The sequence below is a fragment of the Hemitrygon akajei genome, chromosome 12 (assembly GCF_048418815.1).
Source record: "Hemitrygon akajei chromosome 12, sHemAka1.3, whole genome shotgun sequence".
In the NCBI taxonomy this organism is placed as follows: Eukaryota; Metazoa; Chordata; class Chondrichthyes; order Myliobatiformes; family Dasyatidae; genus Hemitrygon; species Hemitrygon akajei.
The window spans coordinates 115,259,327-115,276,664 of NC_133135.1; the positions used below are offsets into that span (position 1 = coordinate 115,259,327).

Consider the following 17,338-nt stretch of genomic DNA (forward strand, 5'->3'; position numbering starts at 1 on the left):
AACCCATACATCTTTGGAATGTATAAGGAAACGAGCTGACGGATGAAACCACACAGTCACAGGGCGAATATACAAACTCCTTACAGATGGCAGCAGAAATGAAACTGGGTTACTGGTGCTATTATAGCATTACGCCAACTGGTATGCTACCATGCTGCCCATGTATGTGTAGGTAGTTAATGTAGACATAAATAGTGATGTAGTACATGAAAATCTATTCAACAGTGTACAGTCAAAACACTATTAGCTTATGTTGGATTGGAAATTGGATTTCAGGGCAATTTCCACTGTAATCATCTATGTATTTGGCTGCTGCTGTGATGCTGTCTTAAAGCATCTCTCCTTCCTCTCCCCACCCCCCCCGCCGAGGTCCCGGAGTCACTCGCGTTCGGACGACCGTTACCGCAGAAGCAGCAGAGGAAGCTACAGCTTGAGCCGACGGAGGAGTAGCAGCAGTCGGAGCAGCAGTGACAGCTTGAGCCGCTCGCAGAGCCAGAGCAAGTCTCTGTCCCCCGTTAAAGAGAGCCTGGGGAAGGTGGCTGCTTCACCTGCCATGGGCGAAAAACTGAAAAAGTATGACTGCACTCCCTTCCTCTCTTCACCTCTGCCCCCTCGCTCCCTCCTCTTCACTTCCAGCCCCCCCATCCCTCTGTGCTGGTGCATGTGGCTTTTTGTGTCAAGGACAAAGAAGTGGGCGGGAATAAAAATGTACATACAAAATTATTGAAGAAAAGACAGAAAAATTAGTAATGATGTTAATCATAGGGCTTATGAAAATATGAGAGCAATTGTCAAGAGGAAAATTCAGATTGCCAAAAGGCAGGTTGAGAAGGATATTGCTCATCATGCTAAGACTGACCCAAGAGATGTTTTTAATACTTCAGTAGTAAAAGAGAAGTCAAGGAGGAAGTTAAGTGTATTATGAATAATAGTGGGGTGTTAAATTATGCAGAGAAGTACATAACAGAAACTCTTAACTCATATTTTGAGAAAGTATTTACCTGTGAAGATGCTAGCAATATGCCAGTTAGTGAGGAGAAAAATAAGGTTGTTTTAAATTATTTTAGAGCTCTTAGAAAGTGAAGTCTTGCTTCAGCTGAAAAGGCTGAAAGTTAATAAACCTCCAGGGCAAGACAATATATATAGACCCTGACCATGTATTTTATCAAAAGTCAGTGAAGACTGGTGAAATCCCTAAGGACTGGAAATGGGCTAACATCCCTGTATACAAGTGTGACTGCACTAACCCTGGTAACTATAGACCAGTATACGCTTAACATATATCGTAGATAAGATGATGGAAACAATAAAGAGGGATGAGATGGAAATGCAGCTGATACCAACAAGCATGTTAGAAAGCCAGCATGGGTTCAGAAAGGGGAAATCATGTTTAACCCATATGCTGGAGTTCTATGAAGAGGCAACTAAAATTTTTGAGCATTCCTTTACAGTGAGTTGTTGACACATGGAGCAAACTATCTAGTTGAGTAGGTGAGAGTATTTTCAAATCTAAACTCAATAGTTATTTAAACTAACGATGTGAATAGGACTTTGGGAAGTTTTGTTGGGCCGAATGGCCTGTTCTTGTCAAAAACTTTTTAATGTTCTAGAATACTGGATCTAGAAAGGACTAGAAGTATTATTGGACTTTGTGGACGTTCAAATTCCTTATTTTACATGATCAATCATCCAAATGGTAATCCAGGAATTAATACTTAATGGAATCTCCACATTAAAGGCAAATAATACTTTAGAATTAGTAATTGACCAATAGTAAGTAACACCCTAGAATCCTTATAGAGTCATAGAAAACTACAGCATAGAAACAGCCCCTTCAGCCCATCTATTCTGTGCTGAATCATTTAAGTTGCCTACTCTCATCGACCTGCACTGGGACCATAGCCTTCCTTACCCCTGCCATCCGTGTACCTTTCTAAACTTCTAAATGTTGAAGTCGCATCTGCCACTTGTGCTGGCAGCTTGTTCCACACTCTCTCCACCCTCTGAGCTTTCCTTCATGGTCCTTGTGAACCAAGAGTTCCTAGTCCTTTTTATATCATGAACCCCTACCGTTAACCAAGGGGTCTCTAGGCCCCAGGTTGGGAAACTCTGCCTTACACATTTCACTTTTCACCTCTAGTTGCAGTCTCACCCAACAGTCTCTGGAAAAAGCCTGCTTGCATTTACCTTATCTATACCTTTCCTATCTAATTTTGTATACCTCTATCAAATCTTCCCTCAGTCTTCTGCGTTCTGCCTGTTTTGTATCTGTATGCCAAATAGCTCCGTATGCTGATTGGTCAGTATCTAAATTTAACTAATCAACTCTGCTTAAAAATTAAAAAAATTTTATTCAGTTGTTAGAACAGTTTGGTGACAGGGGCCAGGCTGTTCTCCTTGTGTGCAACTAAATAGTGTGGTTGAGGAACGAATGTAAGTTTTCAGAGACCGGTTCATCAGCGATGATACTATGATTGTGTTAAGTTGACCCTCTGTGTGTGTCTCTTTTTCTCATTCCCAGGTCTGACACTCCTGTGGGTAAAGAGTCCGGAGCTGCCAAAGTCAGTAAGAATTTTATCTCACCTCCGTTAAACACAGCCCCTTCTGAAAACCTCACAGAAACACTTATGCAGCCTCAAGTAGTCTTTCAGCAACTTTTAGTCGCTTTCTAACCTGAAATTGTCCTTGATGCTGTGTTACTGGTAACACAGCAGAGAGCGCACGAGTTTGGCAGCACCTTAAACACGTTCCGCTTTCATAAGGTCCTTTGTGTTTCCAAACGGTGCCAAAAACTCAAAGTGCTAAATTTTGTCTTTGCTGTGACAATCTGAAATTCTAAAATGTTGCACCAAATGTATTTGTGGTAAATTGTTATAACTTTTCAATGTGCTGCAGGTTTTTCCATACTCTGGCCATTGCCTGCTCTCTGTAGTTTGCAAGGACACAATACGTTTTGCTATGTCAACTGTCACAATGCTGTTACATGTGATTATCATTAGAGGGCTCTTTGAAAAAGGTTTATAAAATGCATGTCAAATATCCTTTATTTCAAAGCTACACTATTGATTGAGATACAGCACGGAATAGGCCCTTACAGCTGTGCCGCCCAACAATCCCCCAGTTTAATCCTAGCCTAATCCAGGGGCAATTTACAATGACCAATTCACCTACCAATCAGTACGTCTTCGGACTGTGGGAGGAAACCAGAGCACCCGGAGAAACCCATGCAGTCATAGGGAGAACGTACAAACCCCTTACAGGCAGCAGTGGGAATTGAACCCGGGTCGCCTGTACTATAAAGCATTGTGCTAACCGCTGCTCTCCCTTATGTCACTGAATGTGTGAAAGAGAAGAAATATTTTACAAGTGTTGCCTGAATAATTCCCGGTTGCTATTTATTTTTGGTGATTTTGCATTATTTATGCGTGGATTATGGCAGATTTACACAACATAAGGCATTTGGCTTAATGACGAGCGGCATAATAAGTTACCGCAATGCTATTACAGCACCAGCAACCTGGGTTCAATTCCCACCACTGCCTGTATGTTCTCCCAGTGACTATATGGGTTTCCTCCCACAGTCCAAAGACATAGGCTTTTAGATTAATTGGTCACATGGGTGTGATTGGGCGGCACAGGCCTGTTGAGCCAGAAGTGCTTGTTACTGTACTTGTTGCCCATTACGCCACTGGCATTTAGGGCAGGAGTGAAGGTCCTCCATCTCTGGTGGTGTTTGGGGCTTCCTTCATCGTGTCAGTAGCTTCCTGTCAGTTGTCAATACTGTCAGTCAAGTGGAGACTCAGGAATACTGTTGCACTCAGATGTAGGATTCTTTAATGCTTTTTCAGTAACAGTTTTGTTTGACCAGTTAGGGTTGTTAGCCCTGAGTTGAACCCCTGAACCTGGAGGACCGGTGGACTGGTGATCCAGAGAATGGCTCTGGATCATTTGGGCATGCAGGCCTGATACTGTGCTGCTTCTCTCAATCTGAAAGTTTCAATTAGTGCCATACTTTTGAAGATTTTAAAAATAAAAATTAACTTTATTTGTCGCATTTACATTGAAACATACAGAGAAATACGCTGTTTGTGTCAAATCAATTCAGCGAGGATTGTGCTGGGCAGCCCTCAAGTGTCGCCACATTTCCGGTGCCACAACTCACTAACCCTAACCTGTGTGTCTTTGGGCTGTGGGAGGAAACTGTGTCATCTGGAGGAAGCCCAAGTGGTCATGGGGAGAAAGTACAAACTCCTTACAGACGGTGACGGATGACAAAACCCACATTCCAAAGACATACAGATGGGTTAATAGGTAAACTATCACATGGGTGTAATTGAGCAGCATGGACTCATAGGTCTAATTACCAAGCAGTATCTCTAAATTAAACAAAACAATACAAAAAATATCTTCTGAGTTGTACAAACTCAAAAGTCCTTGTGTTCTGTCAGTGGTTGGTGCTGTTATTACGCGCTGCCACGTGACAACTATATCAAGAGGGGAAAACCTGATTCATGTTCTCAAGTTGACTTGTGACATAGGAGGCCATTCGGCACATTTGTGATCCTATGCCAGCTTTCCTAGCAATCTCATCACTCCCATTTTTCCTTCATTTCCCTTTTGTGTCCATAGCTCCACCTAGTTCTTTTGCCACCCATTACACTAGGGGCAATCTGCAGTAACCAGTTTATTTATTTTATGGAGATACAGCATGGAATAGGCCCTTCGAGCTGTGCTGCCCAGCAAACCCCCAGTTTAACCCTAGCCTAATCACGGGACAATTTACAATGACCAATTAACCTACCAACTCTAGGTCCTTGGACTGTGGGAGGAAACTGGAGCACCCAGAGGAAATCACATGGTCCTTACAGGCAGCAGCAGCAATTGAAACTGGGTCACTGGTACTGTAAAACTTTCTGCTAACTACTATCCTACTATGCCGCCCACAAATGGCAGGAAATCCGCACGGTCACTAGGAGAACATGTGAACTCTGCACAATATCACTGGATGTCAGGATTGAACCCAGGTTGCTTGAAATGTTCAGCTGCCCATATCATTAATACTTACTCTTGGGCAGATCTTGGTACAGTCAGCAAGCCGTTACTGTGTGTCTTTCATGCAGAGATACTTGAGCAAGATATGAGTAAATATATTAGAGTAGTTCAGTTAGCATAACACTATTACAGCACTAGTGACCCAGGTTGAATTTCCACTGCTGCCTGTAAGGAGTCTGTACATTCTCTCTGTGATTGTATGGGTTTCCTCTGGGTGCTCCAGTTTCCTTCCACAGTCCCGAGATGTATAGGTCAGTATGTTAATTGATCACTTGAGTGTAATTGTGTGGCATTGGCTCATTGTGGAGCAAGGCCCTCTTACCGTGCTGTATCTCTAAATAGACAAATGTTCAACTGTGCCCAAGAAACCATCCAGAGAGAATTGGGTATTGAGGTAATTGCAATATGCTCAGATGTTGTATTGAAGGAGATTTGGATGCCATTAATAGAGAATGTGACTGACGTGTCAGACTGCAGTGTTGAATAAGGGTTGGGTTCCTGAATAGCTACAGGGTTAAGTAACATCAGGATGCTAAGGCTATGTCAGTGATGTGAAATGCCCATCCGACCAGCAGTTGGTATAATAAATAACACAAAAAACTGGAAACAGTCAGCTCAGGCAGCAGCTGTGCAAAGAAACAAAAACAGTTTACATTTCAGGTCTGTGATTGTTTGTCTGATATGACCGTAAGACATGGGAGCAAATTAGGCCCCACAGCCCATGGAGTCTGCTCTGCCATTCCATCATGGCTGATTTGTAATTCCCCTCAACCCCATTCTCCTGCCATCTCCCTGTAACCTTTTGTGCCCTGACTAATCAAGAATCTATCAACCATGGAAGTTCACGAGAGTGATCCTGGGGATGAAAGAGTTAATGCACTTTATGTGGAGCGTTTTAATGGCCCTGGGCCTATACTTGCTGGTATTTAGAAGAATGGGGGTGGGTGGGAATCTCATTGAAACTTATAGTATATTAGAATGCCTAGATAGAGTGGACATAGGATGCTTCCTATAGTAGGAGAATCCAGGACCAGAGAGGACAGCCTCAGAACACAAGGACATCGCTGTAGAACAGAGATGAGGACTTTCTTTAGCAAAAGGGTGTTGGGTCTGTGAAATTCATTGCCACAGATAGCTATAGAGGCCTAGTCATTGGGGGTAGTTAAAGCGGAAGTTGATAGGTTTTTGTGTTAAAGGTTTTGGGGAGAAGGCAGAAGAATGGGGTTGAGAGGAAAATAAATCAGCCATGATGGAGTGGTGTGGAGCACACTCAGTGGACCGAATGGCCCAGTTCTGCTCCTATGTGTTATGATCTTAACCACTCTCCCATTGATATAAAAGACCACGTGGCTCTATTGGAGAAAATCGGAGGCGTTCTCCACTGCTACTTGGCTAACAGCACAATGCTAGTTGAGCTTAGTTGCAAATCAGCTGCTGTACCTCCAAAATTGCAGCACCACTTACACTTCCCTGGCATCTAAACGATACGACTGCAGGTTCCTTTCTTTTTACATTCTAGAGAGGGGCTTGTGCTCAGCTCTCCAGCCTTGTGAATCCTATGCAGCTGTCACTCACTGCATCTGTGGAGGAGAGAACGATGTGTGGTTGTCAAATTCTTGATGCACAGTATTGAGCTGAGCCCCAGAGGTATCTGACCCTGAATACCCCATTGCCACTAAAATTTTGTGCTGTCTCAACATGGGACACTACAGCACAGTACAGATCCCTCAGTCTATAAGTTGTGCTGACCTTTTAAGTCACTGTAAGATCAATCTAACCCTTCCCTCCCACATAGTGCTTATCTAAGAGACTCTTAAATATCCCTAATGTATCTGCCTCTACCACCACCTCTGGCAGGGTGATCCACACACTCTCTGTAAAGAAAAACATACCACTGACATTCTCCTTTACTTTCCTTCAATCACCTTAAAATTATGCTCCCTCGTATCGGCCGATTCTGCCGTGGGGAGAAGTCTCTGACTGTCCACACAATCTGTGCCTCTTACCATCTTTATCAAGTTGCCTCTCGTGCTCTTTTGCTCCTACGGGAAAAACCCTAGCTCACTCAACTTATTCTCATAAGACATGCTCTCTAATCCATTTAGCTTCCTGCTGAGGTGAATTTAATATATCTGAGCAGTCCATGCTCACTGACTCTATACCTACCCATAGTGCCCTCACTGTAACACCCATATTCCAGTGTTCAAATCCAGGTCTGTCAGTGGTAGCTTTTGTTGCCAAGAGGTTAGAAAGCAAAACAGGTTTTGGTGTTTGGTGACCAAACCCCAGAGAGCTGTTTGTGCTCAGCAGCAAGATCCCAGTGGGATGGGCTGCTCTGGGCTGAGATATGTCGTAGCAGCACGTGCGGAATGCTGGCGGAACTCAGCAGGTCAGGCTGAGCGGATTTTCGGCACCTGCAGAATCTCTTATGTTTGAAATATGTCACACCTTTGTGGATGCTGAGGAGGAATAAATATTTCGGGCTGAGATCCTTCATCAGGATTGAATGCCTCATATTCCGGCTGGGCATGTCCATCGATCTCTCGAATTTCTGGTAATTCCTCCCCCTCTCCCTTCTCTCTTTTCCCATTTCCCATTCTGGCTTCCCTCTCACCCCATCTCACCTGCTCATCACTTCCCTCTGGTTCCCTTTCTCCCCTTCCTCCTGTGGTTCTCTTTCCTTTCCTATCAGATTACCTCTTCCTCCCATCACCTCCCAGCTTTTTACTTCATCTCCCCACCCACATACCTTCACCCTGCCTAGTCTCATCGATCACCTGCCAGCATATACTATTCCCCTCTCCTTCCACCTTCTTATTCTGGCATCTTCCCCCTTCCATTCCAGTCCTGATGGAGGGTCTCAGCCCGAAACGTCGACTGTTTATGCCCCTCCATATATACTGCCTGACTTACTGAGTTCCTCCAGCAATTTGTGTGTTGTGTGCTCACTATTTCCAGCATCTGCAGAATCTCTTGCATTTGTAATATGCCGTACCCTTGTGGTTGTGCCCCTGTGGGATAGGTCCAGCTGGAATTTCCCTGAAGGGCTAGGTGTTATCCTTAAAGTTCAAAGTACAGTTGTTATTTAAGTATGTATGCATTTATACAACTTTGAGATTTGACTCCAGACAGGCAGCCACAAGACAAAGAAACACAAAAGAGCCCACTTTTAAAAAACCAAATGCGCAGAGACAAAAAGCCAAATCATGCAAACAATAACTCAATTTAATTCAAGTTTAATTGTCATTCATCCATACATGAATACAGCCAAAAGAGTGCATTACTCCAGGGCCAAGGTGCAAAGCACAGTACCAACAGTCACACATAGCACAAAGCACACATAAAGATAGCGAGCACAAATGGTATTGCAATCATGCAGTAAAAGTAAAGTACTCATGCCATCTATCCACAGATGACCACATTGGAGCCCGTCTCCTGCTGAGCAAACGTTTAGGGGCAGGGGCAGCACAACTGCAGCCTGGATGCCATGTCACCGCAGCCGGTGAAGCATACCAGTCCGACAACACTGATCTGAAGCCCAGTCCTCTCACATACAAGCAAATAGTGTTCTGAGGCCCACAAAGAGGGTCAGTTCCCACACCCTTAGTTCAGCGCAGAGCCGAGCAGCCTCAGTGCCCACACGCTGCTGACCTTTTCCATTGTTCAAACTTTGGTTTCAGTCGCTTTGGTACTCTGTGGGGCTCGGAGCTCACCGCCTCGATTCGACCTGTGCATGACCTTTCCAATTGGGCCTGAAAGGGTGGACCAGACCTGGTGCTGCAATCGTTGGTACTTGCGTGTGTGGAGTTTTCCACACTGCTCGTTGCAACTGCGCTGTGCCTCAGCGCTGCTCTCTGGCTGTAACTTGGAACACGATTGTCACGTTGTTGCACTAAATAATAGCATATTCTTAGGATTGTGGAAAATTGAAAACCAGTGTACCATACATCTTCGTAACAACATTGCAGCTCTATCAAATCCCAGTTGGACCACACTTGAGTATTCTTTTCAATTCTGCTCACCTCGTTTATAGCAAGAATGTGAAAGCTTTGGAGAGGGTTCAGGAGAGATTTGTCCAGTTGCTGCCTGGATTGGAGAGCATGCCTTGTGAGGATAGGTTGAGCAAGCTAGGGCTTTGGAGGGGAGCAGGTAGAGGGGTGACTTGATAGGGGTGTACAAGAAGATAAGAAGCGTAGATTGAATGGGTCTTCTTCCCAGAGTGGAAATGGCTAATACGAGGGGGCATAATTTTAAGGTGATTGGAGGGAAGTATTGGGGAGATATCAGAGGTAATTGTTTTTTAAATAGGGAGAGTGCTGGGTGCTTGGAACATCATGGGCCAAAAGGTCTACACTGCTATAATCTGTCTTTCTATGCTTCTGAATGTTTTGTATGTAATAAATCCTTTGTTTGCATTCTTCTAGCATACAGTGAGCCTATAAATTTAACTTGAAATCTCGGGACTTAAGTGTCCACGGCGTGCTCCTGTTGTCCTGCACCTCAGCTGGTTGAGTGTCAATAAGACATTTCCAGAAAGAAAAAATGAGCACAATTCTCTCCGGCTCCCCTCGAGCTGATGCTACGGTGTTTAATACTGTCTGAACCTGAAGCGTTGTTTCCCCTTGTAAATGTTACTACGTTTCTCTTCCAGCCGAAGCTAACGCCACAGGAGAAACTGAAGCTTCGCATGCAGAAGGCACTGAATAAGCAATGTAAGCACGCGTGTCCTGGGCTGCGGGCTCCCCTGTGGTGTTATTGCTGCACGGAAGCTGCCCTATATCGCCAAGGGGATTCGGGTGACTCTGAACAAAGAGGGCAAGTTACCATTTAGAGTCTGTGATCATGTAGAGTCCTATAGTGCAATGCTTTATAGTACCAGCGACCCGGGTTCATTGCTACTGCTGCCTGTAATGAGTTTGTACATTCTCCCCGTGACTGCATGAGTTTCCTCTGAGTGCTCTGGTTTCCTCCCACAGTCCAAAGATGTACTGGTTGGTAGGTGTATTGGTTATTGTGTTGCAGCAGGTCATTCCAATACAGAATAATAAAAACTATAATTTACAGTGTGTGTATATATGTATATGTGTACACTTTATTTAATGTTATATAGATATATAATGATAAATTAACTAAATAATGCAAAAAGAAAAAATAATTAGTGAAGTAATGTTCATCTATTAGAAATCTGCTCGTGTCTTTGGTGTGTACCAGATCTCAGACTCTGAATGAAATATAACCACTATCTTCAAATCACATTTAATCCGTGGTGGGTGTTAGTGGAGTGACAAAGCCTGCAGGGTTGAGTCAGGTTGGGATGCCAGAGGCATGACTCACAACTGTACTATCTGGGGGTGGTAACTTGTCACAGATGTTTGTTGTTTTTTGTTTTGTCGACAGTTAAAGCAGACAAGAAGGCTGCGCAGGAGAAGCAGCTACAGCAGGAGCAGGAGCGACAGGTAAGTAGCAGAGGCACTCCCACCACCTACAGAAAACAGTATGGGCCTTTCAGCCCACAATGTGGTGCAGAACTTTAACATCCTCCAAGATCTATCTCACTATTCCCTCCATTCCAAGATCTGTCTCACTATTCCCTCCATTCCAAGATCTGTCTCACTGTTCCCTCCTGCATAGCCCTCCATTTTTCTATCACCTATGTCCCCAAGAGTCTCTTAAGTGTCGCTACTGTATCTCCCTCTACCACTAGGACGTCACGTGCACCCACCACTCTGTTTAAAAAAGGCTTATCTCTGACCCCCACCCACCCACACCCAAACACATTAAAGTTCTCTTGAATTACCTATTTCCTCCCTGGGAGAAAGGTCTTTGGTTGTCCATGCCTCTTATCATATTGTGCACCTCTGTCAAGTCACCATTATTGATACAACGCACACACTGTGCTGGAGGAACTCAGCAAGTCAGGCAGCCTCAATGGCCAGAGCAATACACATAAAATGCTGGAGGAACTCATAAGACATAGGAGCAGAATTAGGCCATTCAGCCCATCGAGTCTGCTCCATTATTCAATCATGACTGATCCCAGATCCAACTCAACCCTGTACTCCTGCCCTCTCGCCAGATCCTGTGATGCCCTGACCGATCAGGAAAGGATCGACTTCCACTTTAAATATATGCACAGACTTGGCCTCTACGGCAGTCTGTGGCAGAGCATTCCACAGATTTACTACTCTCTGGCTCAATAAAATTCCTCCTTACCTTTGATCTAAAGGGCCCTCTAGTTCTGGATGACCACCATCATAGGAAACATCGTCTCCACATCCATCCAATCTAGTCATTTTGGAATGTTTCAATGAGATCCCCCCCCCCCCCCCCCCAATTCTAATTCCAGTGAGTAGAGGCCGAAAGCTGCCAAATGTTCCTCAGATGTTAACCCTTCCTTGTTAACTTCCTCTGGACTGTCTCCAATGACAATACATCCTTTCTGAGATATGGGGCCCAAAACTATTGACAATATTCTATTCTAAGTGTAGCCTGACTAGTGTCTTATAAAGGCTCAGTATTATCTCCTTGTTTTTATATTATATTCTCCTTGAAATAAATGCCATCATTGCATTTGTCTTCTTTACCAGATTCAACCTGTAAATTAACCTTTTGGGAGTGTTGCATGAGGACTCCCAAGTCCCTCTGTACCTCTGATATTTGAACCTTCTCCCCATTTAGATAATAGTCCGCACTATTGTTCCTTTTACCAAAATGCATTATCATACATTTCCCAACACTGTATTCCGTCTGCCACTTTTTTGCCCATTCTTCCAATTTATCTAAGTCCTGCTGCAACCACATTGCTTTCTCTGCACTACCTACCCTTCCACATTCATTGCCTCTCCTTTGTCCACCCTGCTTGTTACTTCCTTGAAGAACAATAACAGATTTGTCAGGCAAGATTTCCCTTTACAGAAACCATGCTGACATGCTGAGTTCGATCTGCTGTGATGTAATGCAACTCAAGGTGGTCAGACAGCTTTCTCCCATCTCTCAGCCTCAGGATGCTGAGATACATCCTCAGATGGGCTGGAATTCATAAGCTGGGGTCGTCGGCAGTTTTGGGTCTTTCAACATCAGATGCCCTCGCCCAGGTGACCCAACCAGCATTGATTAGGCCACAGCTTGTGCCCCAGCAGCACTGGTCCACAGACCACACTTCTTGATCCATAGCCAACCGGAGGTTCGCTCAGCAGCCTCTGTGATGGTCCCTCGCTCCATAACGCCACACAGAGAATAGGTTCTACCGAGTGAGCAGACAGCAAAACCCCTACACCCCACCTCTAATCATCAACAATGCCAACACAAGAGATTCTGCAGATGCTGAGAAACACACACAAAATGCTGGAGGAACTTGGCAGGGCTGGCAGCAGCTATGGAGAGGAATAAACAGTCAATGTTTGGGGCCTGTTGAAGGACTTTGTCCCAAAACGCCAACTGTTGATTCCTCTACATAGGTGCTGCCTGACTTGCTGAGTTCCTCCAGCATTTTGTGTGTGTTACTCTGACCATAGACACCATCTGACCTGCTGAGTTCCTCCAGCATTTTGTGTGTGTTACTCTGTCCATAGACACCGTCTGACCTGCTGAGTTCCTCCAGCATTTTGTGTGTGTTACTCTGACCATAGACACTGTCTGACCTGCTGAGTTCTTCCAGCATTTTGTGTCTGTTACTCTGACCACCGACACTGTCTGACCTGCTGATAAATGGGTGACTGTCAGGAGAGGGGAAGGAGAACGTCAGATAGTGGAGAGCACCCCTGTGGCCATCCCCCTCAACAATATGTACTCCATTTTGTGTACTGTTGGGGTGGGGAAAAGAGGAAGCTTCTGGAACTGAGTCTGGCCCTGTAGTTCAAAAGGGTAGGGAACTGAAGAAGGTGGTAGCAGTAAAAGGGGACTCTAAAGTCAGGGGGAGAGATAGCCATTTCTGTGGACATGAGAAGGAAACATGGATGGTAATCTGCCCTCCAGGTGCCAAGGTCCACGATGTTTCTAGATGCATCTATATTACTTGGAAAAGGAGGGTAAGCCACCAGAAGTTGTGGTACATATTGGTACCAATGACATAGGCAGGAAAAAGGGAGGAGGTCCTTAAAAAAAAGAATACAGGGAGTTGGGAAGGAAGCTGAGAAGCAGGACCTCCAGGGTAGTAATCTCAGGATTGCTGCCTGTGCCATATGACAGTGAGGATAGGAATAGAATGAGGTGACAGATAAATGTGTGGCTGAAGAATTGAAGCAGAGGGAGGGATTCAGATTTCTGGATAACTGGGAAACTCTTCTGGGGTAGGCGGGACCTGAACAAAAGGGACAGATTGCACTTGAATCCGAGGGGGACAAATATTTTTGTGGCCAACATTGTAGAGCTGTTTGGAGTAGTTCAATCTAATATGGCAGGGGGATGGGAACCAGTATGATAGAGCAATGTAACACGAATATAAGGAAGAACAATCCAATGACTGGATATAAAAACAGAAAGAACAAAGAGTTAAGTTGTACCACAGAGGCAAAATTCAGAAGAGGGTGAAGAATGCAGGATTGAAGGTGTTGTATTTAAATGAGCATAGCATTTGCAATAAGGCAGATGAACTCGTGATGCAATTAGAGGTTGGTCGGTACGACATTGTGGACGTCGCGGAGCTGTGGCTGAAAGAAGGCCATAGTAACATCAAAGGACATACTTTGTATCGAAAGGACTGGCAGGAAGGCATAAGCGGTGGTGTGGCTCTGTTGGGAAGAGATGAGATTACATCGTTAGAAAGAGGTGACATACGGTCAGAGAATGTTGAAACTTTGTGGGTGGAATTAAGAAACTGCAAGGGTAAAAAAAACATTATGGGAATCATATATAGGCCTCCAAGTAGTAGCCAAGGTGTGGGGTTGAGATTACAAAAGGAGCTGGACAAAGCTAATAACACAATTGTAATACTCAATACGCAAGGGAATTGGAAAAATCAGGTTGGTGTCAGATCACAAAAGGGGATTTGTTGAATGCTTACGAGATGGCTTTTCAGAGCAGTTTGTGCTCGAGCTTACTCAGGGAAAGGTATTCTTAGAATGGATGTTGTGTAATAACCCAGATCTTATTAGGGAGCTTAATGGAAAGGATCCCCTCAGCAGGCAGTGATCATAAAACAATCAAATTCAAACTGCAATTTTAGAGGGATGAAGCACAAGTCACATGTATCAGTATGTATCGCAATTGAATAAAGGGAATTACAAAAGGCATGAGAGGGGAGCTTGGCCATGTAGATTGGAGGAGGATATTGGCGGGACAATGGCACAGCAGACGTGGCTGAAGTTTCTGGGGATAGTTCACAAAGCGCAGGATAGATATGTCCCACAGATGATGACGTTCTCAAATGGCAGGGGTAGGCAACAGTGACTGGCAAAGGAAGTTAAGGACTGCATAAAAGTAAGGAAAGGGTATATAAGGTAGCAAAAGTGAATGGGTGAATGGGGATAGATGATTGGGAAGCTTTCCAAATCCAACAAAAGGCAACTAAAAAAGTTATAAGAAGGGAAAAGATTAAATATGAGGGCAAATATAAAGCAGCATACTCTTAAGTTTTTTCAGTTATATAAAAAATAAAAGGGAGGTGAGAGTTGATATTGGACCACTGGAAAATGCTGTTGGTGAGGGAGTAATGGTGGGGACAAAGAAATGGCAGATGAACTTAATGGGTTCTTTGCTTCAATCTTCACTGTGGAAGGCACTAGCAGTGTGCCAGAGGTCTGTGATTGCCTGGTAGCAGGAGTGAGTGCCATTGCTATTATAAAGGAAAATGTGCTAGGCAGACTGAAAGGTCTTAAGGTGGATAAGTCACCTGGACTAGATGGATTATATTTCAGAGACCTGAGAGAGATTGCTTAAGAGATAATGGATGCATTGATTCTGACATGGTCCCGAAGGACTGGAAGATTGCAAATGTCACTCCACTCTTTAAGAAGGGAGGAAGGCTAAAGAAAGGAGATTATAGGCTAGTTAGCCTAACCTCAGTGGTTGGGAAAGTGTTGGAGTCCATTATTAAGGATTAGATTTTGGGGTACTTGGAGATTAATGTTAAAATAAGTTCACATACTTTGATAATAAATGTACTTTGAACCCTTCATTTCTTATCGCACAAGGGAACAAGGTTACCTGGAGCTGAGTTAGATCTAACTCAGCTTCATCTCCTTACAGGCAGCCACAAAACAAAGACATCCAAAACAACCTATTTTAAAAAAAGACTGTCAAACACCCAATGTGCAGAGAGAGAAAAACAAATCATTCAGACAGTAAGTGCAAGCAAACAGCATTCTGAACCGAAGCCCACAGAAAGAGTCTGTCCACAGACCCTCAGTTCAGTGCAGAGCCGAATAAACCTCAGGGAGCAGGGAGCAGTGAGCTGAGCTGGCCCAGCGCTTAACTCGTCATACAGATATCGGGTTCTGTCACTTTGATACACTCTGGTATCCTGGATGGAAAATAATCTTGCTCCAATGTTATTTGGAATCTCCCACTAGATATTTGCTCAGTATCCACTGGAATAAATCCCTTTAAAATCCACCATGTGATCGTCCCAGGGCAATCTAAACCCAGATTTCTACAAACATCTCTTATCATTTAAACCTTTGTAAACATCATGTGAAATCAGCATTGTGTTCCTCCAAGAGCACTAGAGGTGTGATAATCAGGCAGTGATTATTACTACCCTAATATTTACAGTGTTAAGGATTATTCTGGACTTGTGAAATTATAGCAGATATTGGTTAATTTGCTTTCAGATCTGGTTTCAGATGAACCCTCAAATGTTGTGACTAACTGAGTCACTGGGGACACTGAAGATGGTGATACATTCAATGTAGTAGATCTTCTGGAGGGAATCTAGTTGTCCACTCCTCAATAATGTTAGAAACATAGAAAACCTACAGCACAATACAGGCCCTACGGCCCACAAAGCTGTGCCGAACATGTCCTTACCTTAGAAATTACTAGGGTTACCCATAACCCTCTATTTTTCTTAGCTTCATGTACCTGTCCAGGAGTGTCTTAAAAGACCCTATCGTATCCACCTCCACCACCGTCACTGGCAGCTCATTCCACACACTCACCACTCTCTGAGTAAAAAAACTTACCCCTGACAACTCTGTACCTATTACCAAGCACCTTAAAACTGTGCCCTCTCAGTAAAACTTTGCCATTTCAGCCCTGGGAAAAAGCCTCTGACTATCCACACGATCAATGCCTCTCATCATCTTATACAACTCCATAAGGTCACCTTATCCTCTGTCGCTCCAAGGGAAAAAGGCCGAGTTCACTCAACCTATTCTCATAAGGCAAGCTCCCCAATCTAGGCAACATCCTTGTAAATCTCATCTGCACTCTTTCTATGGTTTCCACCTCCTTCCTGTAGTGAGGTGACCAGAACTGAGCACAGTACTCCAAATAGGGTCTGACCAGGGTCCTATATAGCTGCAACATTACCTCTCAGCTCCTAAACTCAGTCCCACGATTGATGAATACACCATACACCTTCTTAACCACAGAGTCAACCTGCGCAGCTGCTTTGAGCGACCTATGGACTCGAACCCCAAGATCCTTCTGATCTTCCACACTGCCAAGAGTCTTACCATTAACACCGTATTCTGCCATCATATTTGACCTACCAAAATGAACCACTTCACACTTATCTGGGTTGAACTCCATCTGCCACTTCTCAGCCCAGTTTTGCATCCTATCAAAGTCCTGCTGTAACCTCTGACAACCCTCCAACTATCCACAACACCCCCAACCTTTGTGTCATCAGCAAATTTACTAACCCATCCCTCCACTTCTTCATCCAGGTCATTTATAAAAATCACGAAGAGTAGGGATCCCAGAACAGATCCATGAGGCACTCCACTGGTCACCGACCTCCATGCAGAATGTGGCCCGTCTACAACCACTCTTTGCCTTCTGTGAACAGGCCAATTCTGGATCAACAAAGCAATGTTCCCTAGGATCCCATGCCTCCTTACTTTCTCAATAAGCCTTGCATGGGGTACTTTGTCAAATGCCTTGCTGCAATCCATATACATTATATCTACTGCTCTACCTTCATCAATGTGTTTAGTCGCATCCTCAAAAAGTTCAGTCAGGCTCGTAAGGCACGGCCTGCCTTTGACAAAGCCATGCTGACTATTCCAAATCATATTACGCCTCTCAAAATGTTCATAAATCCTGCCTCTCAGGATCTTCTCCATCAACTTAACAACCACTGAAGTAAGACTCACTAGTCTATAATTTCCTGGGCTATCTCTGC

At 44.2% G+C, this 17,338-nt stretch overlaps 1 protein-coding gene across 3 annotated transcripts in view; it reads left to right on the forward strand.

The window, feature by feature from the left end:
• The window catches only part of clasrp (CLK4-associating serine/arginine rich protein), a 117,348-nt gene that overhangs the window by 67,379 nt on the left and 32,631 nt on the right, over nt 1–17,338 (forward strand). Inside the window, exons 14-17 of one of the 3 annotated variants that reach the window (XR_012101136.1) lie at nt 370–573; nt 2,522–2,565; nt 9,704–9,764; nt 10,450–10,508. Coding sequence is in view for 1 of the 3 variants with exons in the window: in XM_073063889.1 (XP_072919990.1) it covers nt 370–573; nt 2,522–2,561; nt 9,704–9,764; nt 10,450–10,508 (364 nt within the window). In the remaining 2 variants the exon portion in view is untranslated. Of the gene's footprint in view, nt 1–369; nt 574–2,521; nt 2,566–9,703; nt 9,868–10,449; nt 10,509–17,338 lie in introns of all 3 variants that reach the window. The other 2 variants (XR_012101135.1, XM_073063889.1) reach the window with 2 other exon arrangements.